Source organism: Melospiza georgiana, chromosome 3, assembly GCF_028018845.1.
Source record: "Melospiza georgiana isolate bMelGeo1 chromosome 3, bMelGeo1.pri, whole genome shotgun sequence".
NCBI classification, from domain to species: domain Eukaryota; kingdom Metazoa; phylum Chordata; class Aves; order Passeriformes; family Passerellidae; genus Melospiza; species Melospiza georgiana.
The window spans coordinates 35,826,384-35,850,104 of record NC_080432.1 but is presented as its reverse complement, the minus strand read 5'-3'; the positions used below and the strand labels follow the sequence as shown (position 1 = coordinate 35,850,104).

General features: G+C 47.1%; 1 protein-coding gene across 2 annotated transcripts; it reads right to left on the bottom strand.

Annotated features, from left to right (window-relative positions):
* Positions 1–1,192: 1,192 nt before the first annotated feature.
* On the bottom strand, positions 1,193–23,450 carry RD3 (RD3 regulator of GUCY2D). 2 transcript variants are annotated; one of them, XM_058019766.1, is made up of 3 exons: positions 23,248–23,450; positions 9,830–10,141; positions 1,193–2,114 (listed from the first exon to the last, which is right to left on the bottom strand). In XM_058019766.1, exons 2-3 carry the CDS (start codon positions 10,123–10,125, stop codon positions 1,817–1,819), a joined length of 594 nt encoding a protein of 197 aa, XP_057875749.1. In that variant the 5' UTR covers positions 10,126–10,141; positions 23,248–23,450; the 3' UTR covers positions 1,193–1,816. The 2 variants fall into 2 exon arrangements, with proteins under 2 accessions (XP_057875749.1, XP_057875748.1); XM_058019765.1 differs by lacking the exon at positions 23,248–23,450 and adding an exon at positions 22,145–22,768.
* Positions 23,451–23,721: the final 271 nt, after the last annotated feature.

Below are 23,721 nucleotides of genomic sequence, written 5' to 3'. Positions count from 1 at the left end.
TTTTTACTTCATGTGCACAATCACGTTACTTCACAAGGACATATGGCTGAAAAACACTAAGCTGATTGTCAGAAGGCTTTAAACTCTCCCTCATTGACCTAAACTTGGAATAGCCTGTCCCAAACTGGATGCTGTATTTGGAAGCCCTGACTTTTTGATTAAAAGTGAGCTGCTTTCTGTCTCAAGGAGGGTTGCTGGCAGCAATGTTTACCAAGGGATAGAAACTGCAGCCTGCTGCTGCTAAGAAAGCCTTGTCTTCAATGTCACATAGCCCAGAGGGGAGAGAGGAAGAGTCAGAATCCCAGTCTCAGAGAGCTCTAGGGGGTTGATCTTGATCTTTGTTTTATGCTGCCTTCCTCCATCTCTGGAAGAAGCTGCACATTTCTAGTCTAGGATAGATTTCATGCACTGGAATTCTTCCCAGAGTTGGCACAGCTTCAGAGGGTTTTAATCTTGGCTGTAGAACCCACATGCTGTTGCAAAGATCCCCAGGGAAAAATAGCTGGAAACGGACAAAAGAACAACAAAGCTGCAGGGTCCTCCAGGAGGCTGTACCCCACTGAGATGATTCCCCAGCAGCCAGTCATCCAAGCAAGTCCCTCTCTTCATTCCCCATCGCCCCTTGGTCACCACAAAGCATCCTAGCCCTTGGGTTCTCTGCAGGACACTTGACTTTCACAGTGTGCCCTGCTGTTTCCTTTGCTGGTGAGAGCTCTCGCTGCCAATGCTGAGTTAGGGCCTTAGCAGCTTTTCCTTAGTTGCATTTTCCTGTCTCTTCAAGGTCTCAGAAGAACCTTCATCTGCCAGAGCACTTCAGTCACTCACAGCAGCAAATGTTCACATGATCTCAACCGCTGCCACTGTACAGAGAGCCCTGGAGATGAATGCTGAGACCCTTCCCTTTACATGGATATTCTACTTCAGCTCTCTTTCAGGCTTGGCCATAAATATTCATTTCTGGGGTGTAGGGTGATTTCTGTTAAATTTCGGGGGTGTAGGTAGAGCACTTAGCTCAGCAACACAGAGCACTGAGGCCCCAGAACAGCACTTGACACAGCACTGAGGTATCCACCTCTGTATCTACACAGCAGGGTGATACATTTCTATCTGCTCTGCAGGTGCAAAGTTCTGGGGGTTCTGCCTGCACAAAAGAGAAAGTACCCAAGAAACTTGAACATGCATAAACTGGTGGTTGTGGAACATGATTGGTCTTTAATCTCAAAAAGCTTGGCTCTGTTTCTACCCAGGTTGGATTGTGAACTGTCAGCAAAAAAAGCAGATCAAGAGCAGTGCTGAGGTTACCTGTGAAGTTTGTTGTAGCACTGAGGAAGGCTATTAGTTGGAAAAGGAAGTTCAGTTCCAAATCAGATACTAGCTTTAGCTCACAAGCCTGATCCTGCAAGCCCCACTCATTTAAGTGGCTGTCTTGCTTTCAGCAAGATCGGTGCAGCCAGCAGCTCTCAGTAGCTTGAGCCAAAAGTTTTTATAGATAACTACATCCAGGCTGGAGGGGAAAGGGAGAAGACAGACATAGCAAAACTAATGCATTTTCCACAAGAAAGCAGTAATAAAAATGAGATAGTAAATGAGCCTTAAGGTCCTTAAGGTTCTGAACAGCTACTGAGTTACAGGAAAGGCTACCATGTTTGGTAATAAATGGTGTGACAGGCTGCAGGCATCAGCAGCAATTACTACAGACACAGCTTCCAACACAGAGACAGGCAGGAAAAGAGAGATGGAAAAAAGAACAGTAGAGTTAAAAAAGGGTTAACTGGGCTTTGAAAGATCAGTGTCTAAAAACCTATTGAGTATAGAGTCAGAAGTCCTTGGTGTTCCGAAATTCTGGCATGCTCCAAACCCTCCTGTTGGGCTGGGTGCCCCGTTCCACATCCTCAGAGATGGTCTTGATGTCACTGATGAATGGGGAGATCCTGGACCGAGATTTAAATGTTGTTAAGGAGAGGCTGGTTCTGTTCTTTGTGTTCCACTGCCTTGCAAGCTTCTTAGCCTCTTCCTCCTCTTTGATCTTCTCAGCAGCTTCCTGCAGGACGGAGCGGAAGAGCCGGGATACTTCCTGCGCTTCTGGTTCGTACTCTGCAACCACTTGCCTGAACCTGGAAGCACAGGCAAGGCACAGCTTTGATTAAAAACTTCAAATTCCAGATTGCTGCCAAATCCCTGTGCTAGGCTTGGAACCTGCACTTTCCTGCTAAATGGGACTCCCTGCACAAAAAGGAACAACAACAAGGAGGGGCCGTGAAGATATGCCCAAGGTCTCTAAAATCACAAGCAAGCCAGGGAATGTAAGGAAGAGATGAATCACTGTTTCTTATAAGCACAAGAAATAATAGGGAGAACCAAACAAAGCTAGAAGGCAAGTTTGAAACAGAAGGAAGTGCTCTTTTCACACAACAACCTATTAAACCAGAACTCAATGCTATTAATAGCTTAAGAAACAAAATTATTGGATAAGTTTGTGGAAAATGTCCCCAGCACTGCTGATTAAATGTGATTGTCCAAATGCACATCATTGCTTGAAATAGTCCCTGAACTGCAGCTTACCAGAAGCTCAAGGTAGACCAGGGAAAGCCCCACGTGACTTCCCCTGTTTTCCATTCTTGTTCCTGATAGCATTACCCAATGGCTCTAGACAAAGGAAAATCCAGTCACTTTCTTTGGTACTCTTTCCCTGGTGTTTCATCTTCCTATGAATTCCTGTGACATAATGGACTGGCTCAGCTGAAAATGTCTCGGTTGGCAGCACAATGCTGTATCTAATTAGATAACTCTGAATTATTTCAGTACCTTCTCAGCAAAGAGCTCAAAGTGGAGTTTTTTTGACATTTATTAACCTAGATTAGTACCAAGGAAGTGAAGAATCATCACTGTTTATTGTGAAGGTGAGGAAGATAAGATGCAGGGCAGAATACTTTTCTTGAAGCCACTGAATGGGCCACAGGCTGAGCAATGAAGAGATCATGCCATTGCTGACACCTTGTTGGGTGAATTGTCCCCAGCCTGGAGAGTGTGGGAGCCACTCCCAAGGCTCACCCTCTGGTCACTTAGATATTCTGATTGCTCTGTAATAGTACACATTTGTGACAGGTGGTAATGTGGCTGCTCTTCTAATAAATTATCAGTTCTTAAGGTAAAATTATACCTGCAAGCAGACACAGAGCTAAGCTAGTACTTCACTAAAATCCAGGTGTTTGTACTGCAGGGAAGCTAAAGTATATAAGGTAAGCATTTTGATATTTTCCTCCAGCAGAACTGAACAAGGATGGAAAACAGTAGGACTGTATTTAAATGAGCCCAATGCAGCAGAAGCTGATAGAATAAGATATTGCCTCTTGGGTTTTTGAAAAGCCCCAGGAATGTAAGAAGGAGTTTAGCACAATATGGAATTGCATTGCTTAATGGTGTGCCAAAGGATACCCAAGATAGCAGGGACAGAAACCAAGCCAAAGAGAAACCAGAAAAACTTTTTGCATGCTTATGTATTTTGACTCCGACTGTGGAGGCCTGAAATCGGCTACACATCTTGACACCCTGCTGTATCCTGATATTTCCCTCCCAGCAAGTACTGGCAGCTACAGGTACAGCTGTGGGGACACCAAAGTTGCCCACTGAAGGAACTCAGTGTCAGCAGAAGCACCAGTGCCTTCCAGTGTCCAGCCAGAGCAGATTGACACAAAACCTTCCAAAGGCACCAAAATGTTCCTTAACTGTTTCAGTCACTTTCAATTCTTAATCTCCCTCCTCTGCCCCCTCACCAAAAACCTCAAATTTTGAATGTTTGGGTGCAAACTTTGAATGTTTGGGTGCAAAAGGCCTCTGAGGTGCTGCAGGTGCTGCAGTTCATGCTGGTATTTAAGCACTGGCACAGTGATGCCAAACAGAATTGTGCAGAGCCTGGAAGGGAAAGAGATGATCTCTTGCTGAGGGTTAGCAGACAACAGCAGGAACTGTTGGACATTGCAAACTTTGGGATTTGTTGGACATTGCAAACTTCCTTTTTGCCTTTTGAGGAAGCACTTCAGTTGCATTATCAAAGAGCCCAAAATACAGTTTTCACAATAAATACATTTTCCCCTTTATCCTATTTGAAGCACAGACAGGTGAGTCCATAGAAACTCAAGTCTTCTCAACATTCTTATTATTATACCAGGGAAAGCAGCTTCAAAGGATTTCTATTGCAGAGGTGAACTAAAATGAGACACTCCATTATTTTATCTCAATGTGTGTTTTAAAGAGAGGTGCTATCATATTTTATACATATAATTACATCCTCCTCTTTTGTATTGGCAATTGTGCACGCAAAAGGCCTCCTCACTGCCTCCACTTTCAGAGGCTGTGTGTCCCGCTGCTGGATTGTGGCTCCAGAGCAGGGAGCAGCACACATCAGGCTATTACTGGGCCAGTGCCTGGCTCTGGGTACCAGAGGGAAATGAATGATGTGACAGCAAATATTCCCCCTGAGCAAAGAGCTCCAGTGCTAATGCCCTGGGTTGCTGAAAACACTCCCAACCAATCCAGCTGAAACAGTTTTCTGAAATCAGGGTAGCTTTCCACCTGCACAGCTCTCTGCCTGTTTGCATTCTTTTTAGCTTAGTTTTATCAAGTCTGCTGTTAAGATTTACCTCTAACTTTTCAGGACCAACACCAAAACTACTTTGTAAGGATTTGAGCAGGTCTAAGAAACAAAGAGAAAGTAATCCAAAAGGCTGTCTGCCAGTCACACAATGGAAAGCCACCCTGATTCTGATGGAGAAGGGAAAGGGGATCCTTTTCTCTCCCCTAACAGGATGAACTAACTTCACCCCTTTACTAATGCCCACCTAACTTCAGTACCAGCACGTCTGGGTAACGGACAAGCTCATGTAGGAAATCCTAAAGGAGTGCACACCACAAATATTTCTCTACAGAAAAGATGGACAGGTTATCAGGGCTGAGCTCCAGCTACACCAGTCTGTGTATCAGAAAAAAAAAGATGGTTTTGCTGCAGGCACCTACACATAACCAAAGCCATCTTCCCCAGGTGTCAGTGAACACCAGCTGATATGCTGAATGCTCCAGCAGTCTGCTCTCTGCACAGAACAGCCAACATACAAAACCAGAAAACCACTGGAATCAGGCAGTATGGCCTTGTGTCTTGGGAAACAAACTCCACACAAAGCTGCTCAGTGGGGTTAAGTACACAAAATTGCACAAGGCTCATCTGTCTTCTACCACAAGTTAACACCCTTACTCTTGTGCATGGGATAGTTTCAAACTAGGCAACCTCACAACCATGTCCAGAAACACCTCAGCAGGGCTCCCTTACTCATCACAAAAGCAGACCTCTGTATCTGATCTGTGGCTCAAGCTGTGGGAGTGCTGGCTGCTCTCCTGGAATACATCATGCACGTCACACAGTGACTGGGACGTGACAAAAACTCACCTTGAACTAGCACAGACCTGGGGAGGATGAAGAGGCATACACAGGGATGAGCACATTCCCCAGTCCAGGCACTGTTTGAATCACAGTTCAAACAAATTTGTCCCTTTCATTGCTTTATGGGGCTGTCAGGTTTCAAGAGTCCTGCCGTGCTTGGCTCATCCTGGCACTGCTTTTTAAAGCACTGTCACCTGCCTGTGTTATTCTGTAGGTCCCCTGTACAGTGGGTTCCCTAAGAACAGCCTGAACTTTAAAGACCTGTTAAATCCAGTGAAAGTCCATGGATTTAAACAATGTGCTTATAGTTCAGGGTATTCCTGAGTGCCTGTCTGAATGGGGAGCTCTAAGTAGATTTAGTCATTCAAAGAAAATGTGGGGTTGCTTAGTGCTAATAATTAGCTGCTGACTCCTGAATCTATATTTTGAGCAGTAATTCTGGTTCTAGGGTGACACTCAAACAGCTTTGCTAGAAAAGGCTCCTTGACTCCCAAAGAATTACAGCATTCACACTAATTGCAACACTTGTGTCACATCACCTCAAACTTAAGCTTGTCATTGTAAATAAATCCATTTCTGATTTTAGTCATTTGTCTTACATTAAGTCTTACTAGGAAGGCCACTTCAGCTACACACAATCCTTATAAAATTACAGTCCTTAGCCTGGGATATTGATAACAACTCAGATCACCAAAATGCAGGTTCACATTTCCATACAAGGGAGTCTTTTGTTTCCCTCTGGACACAGGAGGACATAAACCAACTGTTTCACTTTTGCTGAAACTGAAATAAATTAAACAGACTTTAACTAGCTCTGGTTACGGCAAAAGCTCTGAGTAAAAATGGGAAAAAATCCAGCATTTTTAATTGGCAACATACCATTCTACTTGTTCAGTTTGACCAGGGCAGATAGGTACTACAGACCTCACAAAACTCACTGTCATTTCCTTCAGCTGGCTCCAGGATTTCATTTTAAATAAACAGAGATCTCTAACCCAGTAACCTAAAGCTAAGTTACTCCTGAATGCAATGGCTTTATTTGCATGAGGTGAATCAGAGTCTCCAGATATCTGATGCTATTTGCAGTCTATTTGAATCCTTCCAGAATTCCAAGAGCCTCAAAGAGAAGTTCCTATTGACCCAAAATACAAAATAGGCAATCTGGATCTGAAAAAACCCTGTTCATTTGTGAAGTGCTCCTTTCCAGCCTCCTCCACATCTAAAGAAACAAATTTGGAGAAAATCTGCCTCTCAGTAAATGAGCCCACACCCACAGAAAGGACAATTTGGATCATTTAGACCTTTAGAGAACAAAGTGACATCTCTGACAACTCACATAAAAATGTTTTGTTCTGGCTTTGACTCTGAACTCAGAGGCTCACAAAGCAGGAGACCTTGCATGACACAAACAAAACAAATTATGCAGTCTTGCAAGATGCCTGCTCTTTGTGTTATTTAAGAATTACGTGCTTGTTGAGTGCAAAAAGGACTTCAAAAAGGACCTTAGCTCTTCAAATATCTTAAGTGGAAGGGAAAAGATCAAGCTTACTATTTCAGTCAGAACCAAGGGCTTTGGTAAGGTACATGCTCTGCAATTGAATTTCCCAATGCAAGCTCACAAACTTTTTTTAGGTGGAAGATTTTTCTAAAAGCTGCTACATATGAGGAAGTCACAGAGAAGTGCACATCAGCAGTGCAGTGATCTTATTATTAAAGTACTTATCTGGGAATGTGGAGGTTTCATTGCATTCCTATTATACTCATCTTATGGAATTTTGGGAAAGTTACTAAAATCTCCATCTTATCTCACTTCTGAAAAGAGAATTTATCCAATTTTGGCTGTCTTTCTTTTAAATCGTAGGCTCTTTCTTTTTTTCTTTCTTTCCCCTGTATATTTTCACCTCCTAGCATAGCAAGCCCCATTCTTTTTCTTTGTTTCCTCACCAGCAATGAAAATTCCATGGAATGACAGAGCTCTCAGTTAGAAGGTAGAAAAGGAGAGGGGTCAACTCTTAACATTTCCAACAAAGATGAAAGGATTATTGAATAAAACTAGGACACATTAGCTTAAGACAAGCAAAACACAGTTTTTTTGTAACAGAGTTGTAGTTCAGGAGTGGAGCTCTGCCACGGGGTGCCAAAATGTTATAAATTTATACATGTTCAAAAAGAGAAAAGCTCCCACAACTTAAACAACTGAAAGAAAAAGCCACATCAGCCAATTATGGATAGAAGGTCCACTTGTGGCTCCAAAAGTCTCCCAGTTATAAGGCACAGTAAGCTGGATGCTATACATGAGGTCTAATTGTCCCTGCTGTTGGATTTTCTTCCTTGTCCTTTGCTCTTTTCCTTACACTGATGCCACTGGTCAATGCAGACTGCTCATCAGATCAGCCAGACCTTTGACACAATCCAGTTCCACCATTTCTGTGCCTGTGATAGCCCCTTCTCAGCCACAGAATTGAACCAACAAAGGTTATGAAATCCTCAGAGTTTATTTTAGTGTGGCTCTGCTAAGCATGCAAGCTCTGTAAAACATGCCACTTCTCAAATCACGGTGTAATACAATTTATGACAGCACCCTATTTGTAAGAGGAGTTTTAAGAGGATGGTTTTAGCCTACTTCAGTCACCCACACAGAGTCCACCAACGTTGTTGAGTACATTTATCTACTGCCTTTATCTACTTACATTTATCAGTATGCTGAATCCTGAACAACAGTGAACAACCATTACAAGCTGCACTGAAATCAGACATCTAGCATGATCTGTATCAATTAAATAAAAAACAAATAGCAGAGCAGCAAATTCTATATGGCTCAGCTTAATACTTTCCAGAAGAGGATGAACCTTGGGGCCTCTCTGCTCCAGCAAACAAAGCCTGCTGCCATGGAAATAACCTGTTAGCCAGCCAGACCTTGCTCAGTGGCCCTGGGGATGGTAAAGATAGCTCTGAATCCCAGGGGTTTGAAGTGGCTTGTTTACAGCATAGCTTGGAGTTATACAACCACAAGGCAGGTGCTATTCCCAGCAAATTTTCACTGGAGAGGTCTTGGTCACTGAATGATCCCAAATTCTGCCATCATGGCAACCTCTGCAAGAGCCAAGGCTCTGTGTACCAGGTTGCTTCCAAGGTTCAGCCCCAGGGAAAATGAGGACTAGAGAGGGAATTTTGGCATTCTTTACTGGCTACATCCACTGTAAAACAGAGGAGCAGCTATTTCCAGCACTTTTGCAGCTGCAATTCAAGGCAAAACAGGAGCCAGCATATGCAGTGAGGGACTGCAGGGTGCTGAGAGCCTCTTGTATATGTTCTGTAAGGACTGTGTTCACTCTAATCCCATCTGAAGAACATGTTGGAGCAGGGGAAGTTGATTATAAAGGCTCATTGCACAACTTTGCTTTGGTTGAGGTGCACTGCAGAGTCACTGCTCCTCGCTTTGCCAAGTTCGCCTTCACTGTGCCAAGTGCAAGAGTTTATCTTAGAACAGCCACCCCAGAAGGAAAAGAGCCACACCTTTCCCTTCCAGTCTGCATGCTAGAGCAGGCTTAGATCAGTTTCTAAAGGCATTCTCACAGGAGGTCACTCAGCAGGCAGGCAGCAACCCTAAGGGCAGCACTTGAAAGGCTCAGCAGCAAGAGAGGCTTTGTGCACATCTAAACACTGCAAAAGTCAGAAGCACCACTTGGCTGTTCAAACTAACTCATCCCCACCTGCATCCCATGACTCCATGTCTAGGGTGAAGAGGGAGGGTAGGAAAGAGAGACATTCTCTGGGAATACCTGGTTCACAGGCTGAAATAAATAATAGCACCTTTAGGCTGACACTAACACTAGGGACAAGTGCCTCAACAGACCTGCTGGACAGCTTAAATCCAGGAATGAAAGCTCCAGTGTGAGGGGAGAAACACCAAAGGAGGCTGTTCAGAGGCTATGGAAACTCTTCCCTCAGAGATATTCAACAGTGGACAGAGCAAGGCCCTAAGCAACCTGATCTAACTTTGAAGGTGGCCCTATTCCAAGTAGGAGGTGGAAGTATATCCCTCTACAGGTCCATTTAAATCTCAGTTTCTCTATGATTCCAAAGTCTGAACAGGTACTGAGATGGTACCTGTTCATCAGCAAGGTAATGCTGCTCTGGCTACTCAGGAGCATGAAGCACTCAACCAATGTCAGAGGGAAATAGCATTCTGTAACTTCTTGGGGGAAATGATGTTAAACTGACTTAAAACATTAGATTTCCCTTCTCTCACAAAGACACTATCCCAGCACAACTCACGATACAAGATGCCACATTTTGGTTCTGCTGGTCCTAGCAACTCTCACTCTCTCCTCACACATCCTAAAGAGGAAAGGGAGAAAGGCAAGCTCTTCATCATCCCATCCTTCACAGTACCTGAGTATGACAGGCCCGCAGTAGGAAGGGTGTATTTTGGTGCACATGTCCTCCAGCTGCAGCCTCTCCCCGGGGCTGATGTCGTAGCTGTGCTTGGGGTAGCTGACCAGCCAGCCGTAGTCCACGCCGCTCTTCATGCGCCGGTACTCGTTCTCGCGCTCGCGCTGCTGCTTCTCGGCCTGCTTCATCTGCCAGCTCAGCTCCATCATCAGCGTCTCCACCACCATCTCCGTGGGGCTCCTCTGGGAAATGCGGTTTGGGGGCTCGTTCCACCTGAACCAGGATGCCAGGGACATCGTGCTCCGTGTGTCTCTGCAGGGAGTGGGGTGAGGGTGGAGAGGGAGAGAAAAAGAACAGTGCCATCATCAGCACACCTCTGCTGAGAGCACTTCCCCCCTCACCCCTCCAGTCTGCTGTTGAAATTGCTGCTGGATAACCACTTGGAAATAATTGGTGCTGGGCACCTTGGTGTGGCAACCCAGGAAATTCCTCTGGCTGCCCTGGAGTGTAGCAGGCCCAGGGCCTGCAAGGGCCCCGTGGAGAGCAGAGGCCTAAAGGTAGGAAATGCCAAGTCATGGTGTCTCGGGGTCTCTGCTGGTCAGAGTGACTCTGAGAAATGTTAGAAAGTCTCTTTTCCCAGCCCAGCACTTGAAGAAGGAGTCAGGGCTCTTCATTTCTCGGTCTCAAGATTGTTTATTTTATCTTATCTATAAAAAATTTTCTCCTGCCCTGCTGAGGTCAGCTCAGCAAGACAGTCCAGGCACTCTGCCTGCCCCCGGGGCGGTGTTATGTCTTTATAGTAAAAACTACGTATACAATGTCTACAATTACTTTCCAATACCTATCCCCTATGTTAGACAGTGAGCTTCTACTCTAGACCATCACAACAGAAGATGGAGGCCAAGAAGAAGAAGGAGAAAGGATGGACACATCCAGTTCCTTCCATCTTGCCACCTGAACCCCCATAGCAAAACCCCTAAAATCTACTTTTCCATCCTTTGATAACTTCACTAATATTCTACTTAAACTGTTGTGGCTTGCTGATCTTCATCTGAAGTTGGTAACTTGCTCCATGGGTCATAATCAAAACCACAGGCATCTTGGGCTCTGTGCCAGGGTCTCTGAGCCCCCTGGCAGGGGTCTTGGCTGCTCAGGACAGCCAGAGGGATGTCCTTGGTTCTGACAATGGTGAATAGCTAGAAGCCCCTGTCTTCTGCCTCCGAACCCCTGCTTATCTCTCTGTAACCCCATAGGTCACTCTCCTTTAACCCCTGCTATTGGACAATTTCTGATCCCCCTGTATCCCATATAATGGGCTGTTTTAGCCCATGCTGGTTAGAGGAGCTGTCACTGGAACCTTCAGAGAACAACCACTAAAAACATGTGTGTGGAATGCCAGAACGGCCTTCTCCTCTCTCTCCCTGCATCTGCCTTCCTGTGGCAAGCTAAGGGCTGGAATCACAAAGAGCTGATAATCACTAAAGAGCTGTTATCATCCCTTAAGCTCACTATTTTCACTAAGGTTGCCAGAGGCTGAGAGCTGCTTGGATTTCAGGCAGTCTGTCCCCATTAAGGACTGAGCTATCAGGCCCTGTAGCCTGCTTGGGGGCAAACCTGAGCCCAGCAGGAGGCCGAATCACTAGAGGGTTGGAGCCCCTGCCCAGGGGGCTCAGAGACCTTGACACAGTGCCCAAGACCCCTGTGCCTTTGATCTTGACCCATGGAAAAAATTACCAACCTTTATATGAAGAATTACAAGTCAAAAAAGTATAAGTAGAATAATAGTTAGTTTGTCATGAGGTGAAAAATAGATTTTTGAGGTTTTTAGAATGGGGGCTCAGGGTCCCAAGATGGAGGAATTTGGGCTTGCCTTGTCCTTTTTCCTTCTTCTTCCTAGCCTCCATCTTCTGGGTGATGCTGGCACTTTTAGACTGGTTTAGAGTAGAAGCTCACTGTCTAACATAGGTGTTAGGTATTGGGAAGTAATAGTAAATCATGTACACGTAGTTTTTAGCATAAAAAAGACAAGACTGCCCTAAGAACGGGCAGTGTGCCTCAACCCAACCTGCCAGACAGATCTGTGGCGGGTTGGAGAAAGAATTTTATAGATTAGAAACAATAAACAACCTTGAGAATGAGAACAGAAGAGCTCTGACTCCTTCTTCAATGGCTGGACTGGGCAAGGAGACTTTCCAACGCATCTCGGGGTCACTGTAACCAGCAGAGATTCCAAAACCTTGAGAAATCTCACCTGCAGCAGCCAGCTCACTCAGAGCACGAGACAGAGGGTGAAGAGGCACCCTCACTTCCTCTCAGCATGTCATTGAAATGAGTCACAGCCCTGCCACCTGAGGCCAGGTTACAAGGATGCTTTGCTTCCTGCAGGCTGGGGAAGCGTTCTCCTGCTCACACACGGGGCTTGGGCTCACCTGGCTGAACCCTTGTGGGAGGGCACGACCCTGCAGCAACCCCACCTGTAAAAACCCAGTGCACGGAGTCAAAGGATGGCTGGGAGATACATTCTAGCCAGGAGATCCTTGGAGATCTCCTCTGTGACCTGCTGCAGTGGGCTGAAGCTGATGCCCACCAAGTGCCCACCAAAGTGGCTCAATCACTCCCTTCCCCAGCTGGACAGGAGAGAGAAAATGAATGGTTTGAGAGAAGGACAGGGACATCACTCAGCAATTACTGTCAGGCACAAAACATACTCATCGTGGGTATATTAGTTTATTACTCATCAAATCACACTTAGATAATGAGAAATAAAACCAAATCTTAAAACACCTTCCCCCACTCTTCTCTTCTTCTTAGGCTCTGCTTTACTCCCAAAATCTCTACCTCCTCCCACCCACCCAGCAGTACAGAGGGATAGGGAATGGGGGCTGTGGTCAGTTCACTACACTGCAGCTGTTTTTGCAGCTCCCTCCTCCTCAAGGGGAGGACTCCTCATCCTTCCTTTGCTCCAGTGTGGGGTCCCTCCCATGGGGACAGTCCTCCACAAACGTTTCCAGTGTCAGTCCTTCCCATGGGCTGCAGTTCCTCATGAACTGCTCCTGCCTGGGTCTCTCACAGGAGTACAGGAACAGGAACAGGCTGCCCTGTGTGGATTCCCCATGGTGCCACCAGTCCTGCCACCAAACCTGCTCCAGCTTGGGCTCCTCTCTCCAGGAGGTCCTGCCAGGAGCCTCTTCCATTGTGGTCTTCCCCTTGGGTCCCAGCCTCTTGTGGACATGGCTGGAGGTGGATCTCTTCATCCCCTTGAACCTCCATGGGCTGCAGGGGCACAGCTGCCTCCCCATGGGCTGCAGGGGGATCTCTGCTCCACTGTCTGAGGCACCTCCTGCCCCTCCTTCCCCACCGACCTTGGGGTATTTAGAGCTGTTGCCATCCCATAGCCTCCCTTCTGTCTCCTTTTTGTTTTCTCCCCTTCTTAGACCTGCTATCCCAGAGGTGCTGCCAGCTGGACTGAAGGGCTCAGCCTTGGCCAGCAGTGGGTCCTTGCTGGAGCCATCTGCCATTTGCTGTGTCAGACACGGGGGAAGTTTCTGGCAGTGTCCCACAGGAGCCACTGCCATAGCCCCCATCCCTTGCCACACAAACCAAACACACCTGGGTAGGTTTGCTGCTCCTGCTGCTGTAACATCAGCAGCAGAGCTCACCCTGCCTGGGCAGCACTCACAGGAGCCTGAGGTACAGGGCCAGAGCTTTAACCATTATTTAGCAAATGTGTTGCTGCATGCAGCAGAGGCTACACCACCATCTACAAGTCCAATTATTTGCTTTGCTGCAGGAGTACCTTCAGCAGCACCCCCAGTGCCAAGGGAACTGAGGCTGCTCTGAGAGGGAAGCAGAAGCATACCAAGGTTTAAACTATTGTTACTTCTAAGTGAGAGGTTTCTGCTGCTGGGAGTTACCCAGCACTTAGCAGACAGAACAAACTGCATCAATCAGCTCAGAAAAAGATGGAATTAACTCCCCACCCAGCCAATCCCTTCATGTTGTCCCTTCAGGAGGACAATGCATGGAACAAAGTTATTACCTATTGTACTTGTATTTAAACACAATGGACTCCAAAACAGGCACTGGGGAGCTGAAGAGGAGAAAAACAGCATCTGTTTCTTCACACAGAGCACTTACGTGCCTTGTTGCTCCCTCCCATTAGCCCCTGGGGACAGGGGTGGCACAAATAAGGATTGCAGCTGGGATTACAGAGAGGCTCCTCTGGCAGCAGCCCAAGCAGGACATGGCGTCAAAAGTTAACATGAGGGCAAGGGATTAAAGAGTCTGCTTCTGCAGGCCTGAGCAAATCCTCACTGCTGGGACACAGACAGGCATGAAGTGGTGGGGGAAAATATGCTTTTCATTAAGCTTCCACCTTTAGTGACAATAAAAACCACCAAAAGCTCATAACTGCACAATACTCCCCCTAGAGCTGAGAGCCACGAGCTCCCAGACTCCTGGATAAGAAGTGATCCACAGCATTCTGCCAGGACTACAAGGAAAAGATGCTTCCATGCATCATTCACTCATCCTACAGTAGCCTGTTCACCTTCCAAAGTGTTCATACTATGTAAATAAATCACACCATTAAAGGAAAATGCTCCAAAAAACCTGGATAGTCTGTACAGTGTCCCACATCTGAAATTATTTCAGGCTCTAATGCTCAGACTTTTCTAGAAGCAGGAAGTTTTCCAAACTGCATCAAAGGACTAGTTTCTCTAGTCCTATACCCCACCTCTCCCAGCAAGCAATGCCAGTCTCTTCAGAAGGCAGACACAAAAGGCCTGAAAGCTTCCACAGGCCACAGGTGCAGCCAGCTCAGAGTGTGAGGCACAAATCTCCCATCCCTGCAAACAGGAGCACCAGGATGTGGGGGGATAGAATGTAAGGAAATAAAGATAGTGCAGGAGGTAATCTCTCTCCTGAGGAGCTGCAGCTGTATGAATTACCAGAGGTTAGGAACAGGCCTGCCCTTAACAGGCCACAGCTGTAATCAAGAACAAGAAGAGTGCTACAGAAGAGTGGGTTAGCTGGGTGAGGAGAGATGGAGTTTGCTGGTTGTGCTGTGAAGGAGTCAGTGCTGTGAGGAGATGTCCATGAGAAATCACCCAGAAGGTAGAGGAGCTTTGCAATAAGGCGACACCAGCTGGGCTGGTTTGCAGTGCCTGTACAGGAGAGAAGGCTGCAGTGGCTGCCCTGCAGCATCAGCTGTGGCTATCCTGGTGACAGCAGCCACAGCCAGCAGCTGCTGCAGGTACTGCTGCCCCTCCCCATCCCTGTGCTCTGGAGGAGGAGGAGCAGCCAATGTTTCCCTCTGTGTCCATGGCCAGGGTGAGTGCCTCCAGCCACAGCTCCCACAGCAGCAGGCAGAGCTCTGGTGTCTCAGCTCAGACACAGGAACAGGCTCAGGCTGGAACTGAGGCACTGACAGCTTCAAATCAGTGACCCTGCCACTCCAGTGGGTAGCTGGAGCTTGCCACATGGTGCCTCCACTCACCATCACACAGCATTAAGGATGAAGAGCTTTTCCTTGGTCTGATCACCCCCTGTGTATCCCTAACAAAAGTGAGGGGCAAAACAGGGCACAAGCTGTTGTAAATAATTTAAAGTCTCCTGTTTCTTTTCAGCTTCTGTGATGACAGTAGTTTTTGTAAGCTGCTACAGGTACCATTATTATTTGTGTTTGTGCCTTTATCTGATGAAGGTGAACATGCCCTTCTGTATTTTAATTCTGGCTATGACCTGGTTTCACACTGGTTTAACTCTGCTGACTTCAGTGGCATTAGGGGTAAATCAATATAAAGCATTACAACTGAGGAATGCCCTTCCAGCTACTCCTGGCTCACCAGCTGTTTCATTAGAAGAGGAGCAAGAGGGGAATTTAGTGCTCAGACTGGGAAAGACAGCAAGGAGACTTGGATTTTGCATGATCCTGGGCTGTTCTTATTGCATTTATGGTTTTTAGTCCCACAGGTCTCCCTCAAAGCAAGGCATTCTGCATGAGAACCATTTTACCTAGCACTAGTGTTACAGAGAATAAACAGAAAAATATTTTGGATACTTTGTCTGCTGATACCAAGGCCTGCTGGACCTGAGCTTTGCCCAGTCCCAGAGTTTTCAGAAAGCTCTGGTAAAAGGCAGAATTGCTTTTAGTGTGGGAACATGGATAGCTCTGACCCCAAATGGGGCTTTCACTTGACTGCCATAAAAATCTGCTTCCAGATGAGAAGACTACAAAGGAAGGAGAGCACCTGACCTGTAGCTGAAATGGCCTGTTTTCAAATGAACGAAAATCCCATGCAAGCTTTTCATGCACACTGGCAGCTTGTGCTGGCTGCTCCTAAGGGAGTCCTGTTTGTATGAGATTGTTTCCTTCCCCTCCCTCATCCATCATCTCCTCCTTTTGAGAGCTGGCAAGTGGCCATCTCTATTTAGCAGGCTCAACAAGCCACCACTCTTCCACTACTGCTCTTAGCAGCCTGCAGAAGATACTGTGGGCTCCATTAATTGTGGCTGCTGGTTTTAATTTGAAGTTCACAGGCAGGCTAATCATTAACTGACTCAAAATGGCTTTCCCATGTGGAAAAACTCAAAGCACTGTTGGCAAGATGGGGACAACTAAAGAAAGGCAAAAGTTACAACCTGACCTTCTTACTGGGGAAAAGGGCAAATTTATACTTTGCAAGCATTCACATTAAAATTATTTTTAAAAAGACACTGCCCCAGCTAAATACAGATCTTTCTGTTGCCCAATTAGTCCACTTTCCAATTCCTTCTAAGAGGCTATCCTGGGAGCTGACACAGTCCAGTTGATGAACATCTCTGGTGTTATTCAACCAAAATTTCTGAGGCGTTTATGTAAGTTCTACTCCAGAAACAGACCTGGGGTTTGAGACTTTGGTGTCATTGACCCCAGACCTTTGCCTGGAAGGTCACTGCTGACTGAAGTCTGACCAACCACCTCACAGAGTTTTAAGCATGTGTTTACCTTAACTGTGCTAAAGTCTGGAATACCTGGCTTTCTCCCCCTCTCTCCCCCCCTCACAGTCTCTGAGGGGTTACTTAAAATTTTAGTAATTTTTACTAAGTCTTGCTGAAAGTATTTCGTGTAAATGTTTCCTGTTAGTTTTGCCTTTCTTCAAAACTCCTACACTGTTCTCTACACTGTCAGCAATTCCTGCATTTTTCTCCTCATGTACTTTGTAGCTTTCTCCATTTTCTCAGGGCATGTTCTGAGCCTCATCTTCCATTTTTTTACCTTCTCACATGTTTCCCCATGTGATTTCCTCTTCTTGCTCCAAAGACCTCACCATCAGAAATATCAACATTCACATGCCTTATCTGTTTTTTCACCTTCTTTGCACAGGGTTTCAGCCCTTCCTAGCCCTTTCCCCAGCAAAGGGAGTCTGTTTCCTTGGCCTGCTCTCTGGCTGGTCTTTGGCCAGTTGGAGGTTGTTCCTCCAGCCTGACAGACACAGGCTCTTCCAGGCTCCTCCAGGCTCCATCACCACTTGCTAAGCCTTGTCAGAGTCTTAAACCATGAGTCAATCAGCAGGGCCAGCTTAGCGTACAGAAAATCAACTTCTGAGAATAAAATATTCATTTCCATTGATCCTTCTCCTTGCTCCCAGCTTGTAGTGCCCTCCAGGATAGGAGAGGATTATGCAGGGAGTGAGAAATGTGCATTTTGATAAAAATGAGAGTAGAATAGGACTCTCTGTCCTCTGTTGGACAAGTCTCCTGTGGTTTGCCTTTGCCTTCACAGTGCTGCTGACAGTCCTGCGTGGCTCTCAAGAGCCTTGGGGGCGTGGTGATTGTGCAGGAACAGAAGGAGAAGCCTTAAAGGGGTTACGTGAGAGAAGCCTAATCCATAATCCAGTGATGTCAATAGAAAGGCTGTCACTCAGCTGCAGACAGATTTCCAAGAAATCCATCATCATCCAGTCAAAGCATGCCAACAAACTGGGCTGAGGAGCTGGGAAATGCCTTCCCTCCCTTCTTGTGGGTGGTGGTTCCTTATAGCTACAGTCAGAGAGCAGAATTTGCTCATGCAAGATACCCACTTAGCTTTTTCCACACATGCCAGATCACAGGCTAACAAACAAAGAAATTTATTTCCAAAGTGGGTCCGACCTCCAAATTGTCCCCATAATTGTACTTTTTAGAAGACACATAGTCAGGGGGAAAAGAGATAATGTCAAACTGCAGAGCACATTAAAATTTGTTTTAAATTATTTACCTCTTCAGTAAGATTTGGATTACATTGTCCAGAAAAGTCCAGTGTCCTTCAGATACCAAAAGGTATCAAGTACCTGCCTGGACTGCAGCTCATGGGTAGATTGAAATTGGTTTGGCTACCCCCCTCTCTGAATTCTGTGCTAATTGATGCAATGTTTAACAGCTGCTCAGGCAGAACCTGTGGTCAGGGCTCTGCTGCTGGCTCTATCTGTATGGAGTAGCATTAAGTAGCAACAGCATCAAAGATGAACCTCAAATTCTATTTCTCTTGTGATTAATATATTTTAGATTTTATTCCAAAGAATCTTAGCAACTTCTAACTAAGAAACTGCTGCCAACACCCTCTCAGTTTTATTTATATAGTCCACCATAGCTTTGTTAAAGAATCTCTGTTCTCTGTTCTCCACCACTCTCTGATTTGTTCAGCCTGGAGAAGAGGAAACTGAGGGAGACTTCACTGCAGTCTACATCTTTCTCACAAGGAGAAGCAGAGGGGCAGGCACTGATCTCTCCTCTGTGTGCCCAGTGACAGACGCAAGGGAATGGCCTGAAGTTGTCAGGGCAGGTTTAGGATGGATGTCAGCACAAGGCTCTTCACCCAGAGGGCAGCTGGCACTGGCACAGGCTCCCCAGGGAAATGGTCACAGCACCAAGCCTGACAGAGCTGAAAAACAATTTGGACAACTCTCTTGGGCACGTGGTGTGACACTTCAGGATGTGCTGTGCAGGTACAGGAGCTAAACTGCAATGATCCTTGTCCATCCTTTCCAACTCAGGATATTCTGTGGGGCTTTTAAAGTTACTTGCCATTTTCCTCTCCAAACAGAGAATTTTACCTTACCAGGGCCCAAATAACTCCACGTCCTCTGTGTCTGGAATCTCATTTCTTGTTCAGTGACATGGAAGGCTAAGGTGTTTACAGCTACCTGCCACGTGATTGTAATTTCTGTGGAAATTATTATAAGCTCAGCCTGGGATGCTACGAAGCAATTAATGCTGAAAAAGCAGTAGGTAGAGCTTGTCAATCAAGAAATTTAAAAGCAGTGCGAATATCATTATATTATCACAGCAGCATTCCTCATTCTGACCTGCAGAATAAAGAGAGAGAACTTTGAAGTACATTCAGGGGTAGACCACAGCAGAAAACCTGTGTTTTGCTTTGTAAGCACACTGAATCCCCTGTTGTGATGGACACAGGCTATTTCTGGACTAAAAAAATTGGAATTCACAGTGGTTAACACGTTTCCAGGTACATGACCCTGCTACAGGTAGCAAGGAGCTTTGAATAACAGAAGCGCAGGGGATGAAGCGAATGCTTTAAATGCAACCTCATTGTCACGTCTTTGCGGTGACAGGTGTTTGGGGACAGCCTCGCAGCAGCGTCCAGGAGCAAAGCCAGCTGTGACAGGGCACTGTGGCACCCAGCAGGCCCCTGCATGCCAGGCAATGTCTGTCTGTCTGTCCCAGCATGGCTGCGCTCAGGGTCCGACCTGCCTGCCCCTGTCTGTCCGACCCTGCTGCTGCCAGCTCTGCTCCCAAAACTGCGGGACAGTCGCTCCCAAAGCAGCGGGACAGCCACTCCCAAAATTGCGGGACAGCCGTGCTGCTGCTCAGTGTGCAGCCCCTGCTCTGCATTCCCTTTGCTCCAGCAGGTTTGGCACTGTCAGCACTACACAAAGGGACTGGCTCTTTGTCTGCTGTCCTTGTCACAGAGTCACAAATCACTTAAGCCTTTAGTGAAGGTGCGTGACCAACAATCGCCGCTACGTAAACGTGACAGGAGGGACTCAGAGCGAACCAAAGGTGCTGCAGGACAGAAAAGAAACAAGTGGTACTATTTCTATCAAAGGAAAGGTTGAGTGGTACTCTCTCTATCAAAGGAAAGGTTGAGTGGCCTTCTGGAAATACCACAACAGTGATGAAATACATGAATATGTCACGTTTTCTACACCTGGTAGCCCTCATAAGATTTTTTCTTTTAATGAAAGCCTTTAAAATTGAGAATATGCTAAAAGTACTACTCTTATCTCTCCCAGTATTACCACAGTTTGTAATACATTCTTAGAGTTTCAATCTTCTAGAAAACAAGTGTATCTGATGGATTTTACATCTGCATTTTGATTGCAAGAGGGGTAAAGAAAGAAGAATTCAGTGCAAAATGGGCCCCAAGTTCAGGTGAGAACGAGAAAGATGATTTTCAGTCACTAACCAAAACACCATGAGGAAAGGTAGCTGATGTAACAGGTACAGCTCTATGATCTGCAGCAAAGCTGCACAAATGTAAAACAGATTTATCTCATTGAAATAAATGAGAGTTCTGTTGATTAACTCCAGAGGAAAATCCAGTCTTAAAGAAAGAGTGAAGGAAGGGCCCAATAGCTTGGAGCTCTCCTAATGCCTGGCACTCTACAGAAGATAATCTTTGTGTTATCTGCAAAAGCAAAAGGATGGGTTCTACTAAATCTGCTCATGAAGCAGAGCAGTATTTTGCAGTTTATCTACTTATCAAAGCAAATGAGTTCCCTTTGTTGAAAAACAGAACTATTTTTATGCCAATATATCACTCATGCTCGAAACAATGTTTCCACTAGCAACCATAAAATCACTCTGTCATACAACTTACACTAAACTGTTACCTAAACCTACAGGAGACAGGAAGTTAAAGCACAACGAACTGCTCTGTTTGACTGATTTGTTATTAAACCTCCTATATATTGCTCAGATCTTGCCATGGTGGATCAAACACACCTTCAATTCTATACCTTGCTTTGATCTCTGCAGACTACAAAGCCAGGTTTCCAGTCAGGACAGAGGGATGTAAAGTATTCTTCACCATTCATTCAGCTGTGTAAATGAGAGTTCAGAAGGTAGCACAGACCCAGAGCTTTTTTTGTTATTAAAATCACCTAAACCACCAGAAAAAAGTATTCTGCAATAAAACAGTAATAGCATCTGATGGAAGGGACCAATACAAAACACTTTCAGAATTAAAACTCTGAGAGATCCCCAGCTCATCTTTCTCCATTCTACTACTGACCACACAATGTTATTAAAGGGGCAGTAATGTCACAGATTGGAGTTTCTAATACTGTCATCCACTGCAGATATTCATACACAGAGTTATATAAAGAGATTGAAACTCTGACCCAAAGGCATATTCCACCTGTTGTCAGGCCCTCTGAAGTATTTTTATTCATATATTGTAGTGAAGACCAGACCAAGTGCTGTGAAAAGGGGCAGGTGGGATGTGCATTCTCCATCCAAACTGAGGACTGGATGGAGAATGCACATTTCTTCTGGGAAAGCAGGAGGAACTCATTGCATCACAGGTGAGAATGCAGTTTAACAGACACCTGTACATTTCTGTTCAGGACTGAACCTTAGTTATGGCATCTACCAGAATGAATATTGACCAAAGGTCCCCAGAGTCCCACTCTGACTGCAGAGTTTTCTCTGTACTGCAGAACACTAGGACCAGTGTTTAAGTTTGATCATTGTGACAGGAGCTACTTAAAAATATACATTGTTCCAAAATTAGCAACCAAAAGAAGAAAGCTAAATTTACAGCTTGAAAACTTAAGCCTGTCTTTATCGAGATCACCCACAGCACTGGCAGAGCTCCGGGAAAGCTCACGCTTTCCACCCTGGAATAGCTGCATGTCCCACCTGTGGGCACAGAGAGCCTCTGTGAGCATGAACAGCGCTGTCCTCACATGGGTTTTAATTAATGTATCAGCACTAGGAGATGCACAGTGTGTGCTAGCCTCAGTTACAGTGCCATAACTCAGAAGTTGTCTGACCGACCTTCGTGGTACCTCCCTGGGGTTGACAAACACTGAACTTCCACCCTGCAGGCACTTAGCAGGGCAGGCGTCTGATCAGAGAGATTTTAAATATGGCAATAAACACAAAGCAGCATAAACCATGCTTTCCTCCTCGATTGCCTGTCCTTACATAACCAGTTACCTGGCGCTTATCCATCACCCAGGCAGCCGAGCCCGAGCCCAGCCCGGCAGAGCTGCCGGGGCCCCGGGCCCTTCCCTCCCTTCCCTTCCCTGCCCACCCATCCCGCCTCACCTTTGGCACCAGCGCTCCCGCTGCTCCTGCGGACAGACGGACTCGGGGCGAGCGGAGAGGGTACCGGGAGGAGGACGTGGCTTGCAGTCAAGCCCTCTGACTGGCACAGCAGGCTTAAACCCACACCGGGCTGTGGATTAGCCCTGGTGACGAGATACAACAGCTGCGCTTAGGGCAGTGCCTTGGAGCGATTAGGGCTCGGTCCGCTCCCTCCGCACACTCACTCAGCCTCCCGCCAAGAGCCGGCACCAGTTTGAAAGTCCCTCCAAACCACGGAAACTTTGTGCCGTTTTCCACCCTGCAGCTGAGGCGGCCCTTGGAAGAAAGGCAGGTGCTTGAGGGCGCCGGGACCGGCTGCAGCTGCAGGCGGGGTTCGCTCCCGGGGCCGTCCCGGCGGAGGCGGCCGCACCCCGCGCCCTGCCGGGAGCCGCTCGGGCCGGGCGGTGCCCGCTCCCCGCACAGGGACCGGGACACCCAGCCCGGGCCCTTCGCCGCAGAGACAGCGGTCCCCTCCGCCGGGCACCGCCGGGCACCCTACTGGCCGTGTCCCCAGCTCCTCCTCCTCCTCCCGCTCCTCTTCCTCACCGCGCTGCCCGCTGCCGTCCCGCCCAGCCGGGGCAGCGCCTCTCGCCGCCGCCGCTGCCGAAGTTGAGCGGAGCCGCCGCTCCGCAGCCGCCGCCGCCGCGCCCCGCCCGCCCCGTTCCCATAGCGACCACGGGATGCCCGATGCTCGGTCCGGGACCGTGAGCTCCGCCCGGGCACCGGCAGCGGGAGCGGCACGGCGTCAGACCCCGCGGGGACCCACTGCTGTACACGGAATTAGCACCGACAAATAACGGCGCGGAAACTGGAACTGTTCATTCGTTTCTCACCAAATCCTTTGGGAACGGAACAGGACAGAACAGAGCAGTCTTCAGCCACAGAAGCCGCGAGGGTTTGGAGGGATGAAGAAGGATGAGGGGTCGGCACGGGAGTTGGAAGGGCATGGAGGAGAAGAAGAGGAGGAAGGTTTTTACAAACACTGGCCCAGGTTGCCCCGTGAGGAGGTGGATGTCCCATCCATGGAAACATTAAAAGACAGTGCTCTGAGAAGCCTGACCTACCTGGAGATGTCCCTGCTCTTTGCAGGGCGCTGAACTAGACGGTCCCAGTCACACACACGGCCACAGTGCTCTCTGTGAGCCCACAGTTCCTCACCCAGCCTCTTCCCACAGTGCAAAAATGTGCAAAATCATCCCCAGTATCACTGGCCAAACCCCCATCAAATCCCTGGAGAGCCAGGCTGTGTCAGAGGGCTGCAGAGCTACACTGGGTGGGGACAGCACAGGGACAGGTGACAGCACTCAATGACACCTCCGACCTGAGCATGTGTGTGAAGTCGAGCATGCCCCACTGAAAAGCTTGCACAAATGATGGCCCAAGTTCTTGGTGTTCATGCAGCACAGGCACAGGCAGAGGCAGAGCTGTTTCAGACCGTGTATGTGTGCGCAGCACACACGTAAACCAAAACAGCCCAGCTGAAAATATTACAGATAACAGGATTCCCAGTGCAGTCTAGATTAAAATGTATGAGCATG

Excerpts from the sequence above, each read along its gene's own strand:
- RD3 (XM_058019766.1), bottom strand. The coding sequence starts at position 10,125 with ATGTCCCTGGCATCCTGGTTCAGGTGGAACGAGCCCCCAAACCGCATT. Across the intron at positions 2,115-9,829 it reads TGCGGGCCTGTCATACTCAG|GTTCAGGCAAGTGGTTGCAG; the intron begins GTACTGTGAAGG and ends CTGTGCTTCCAG.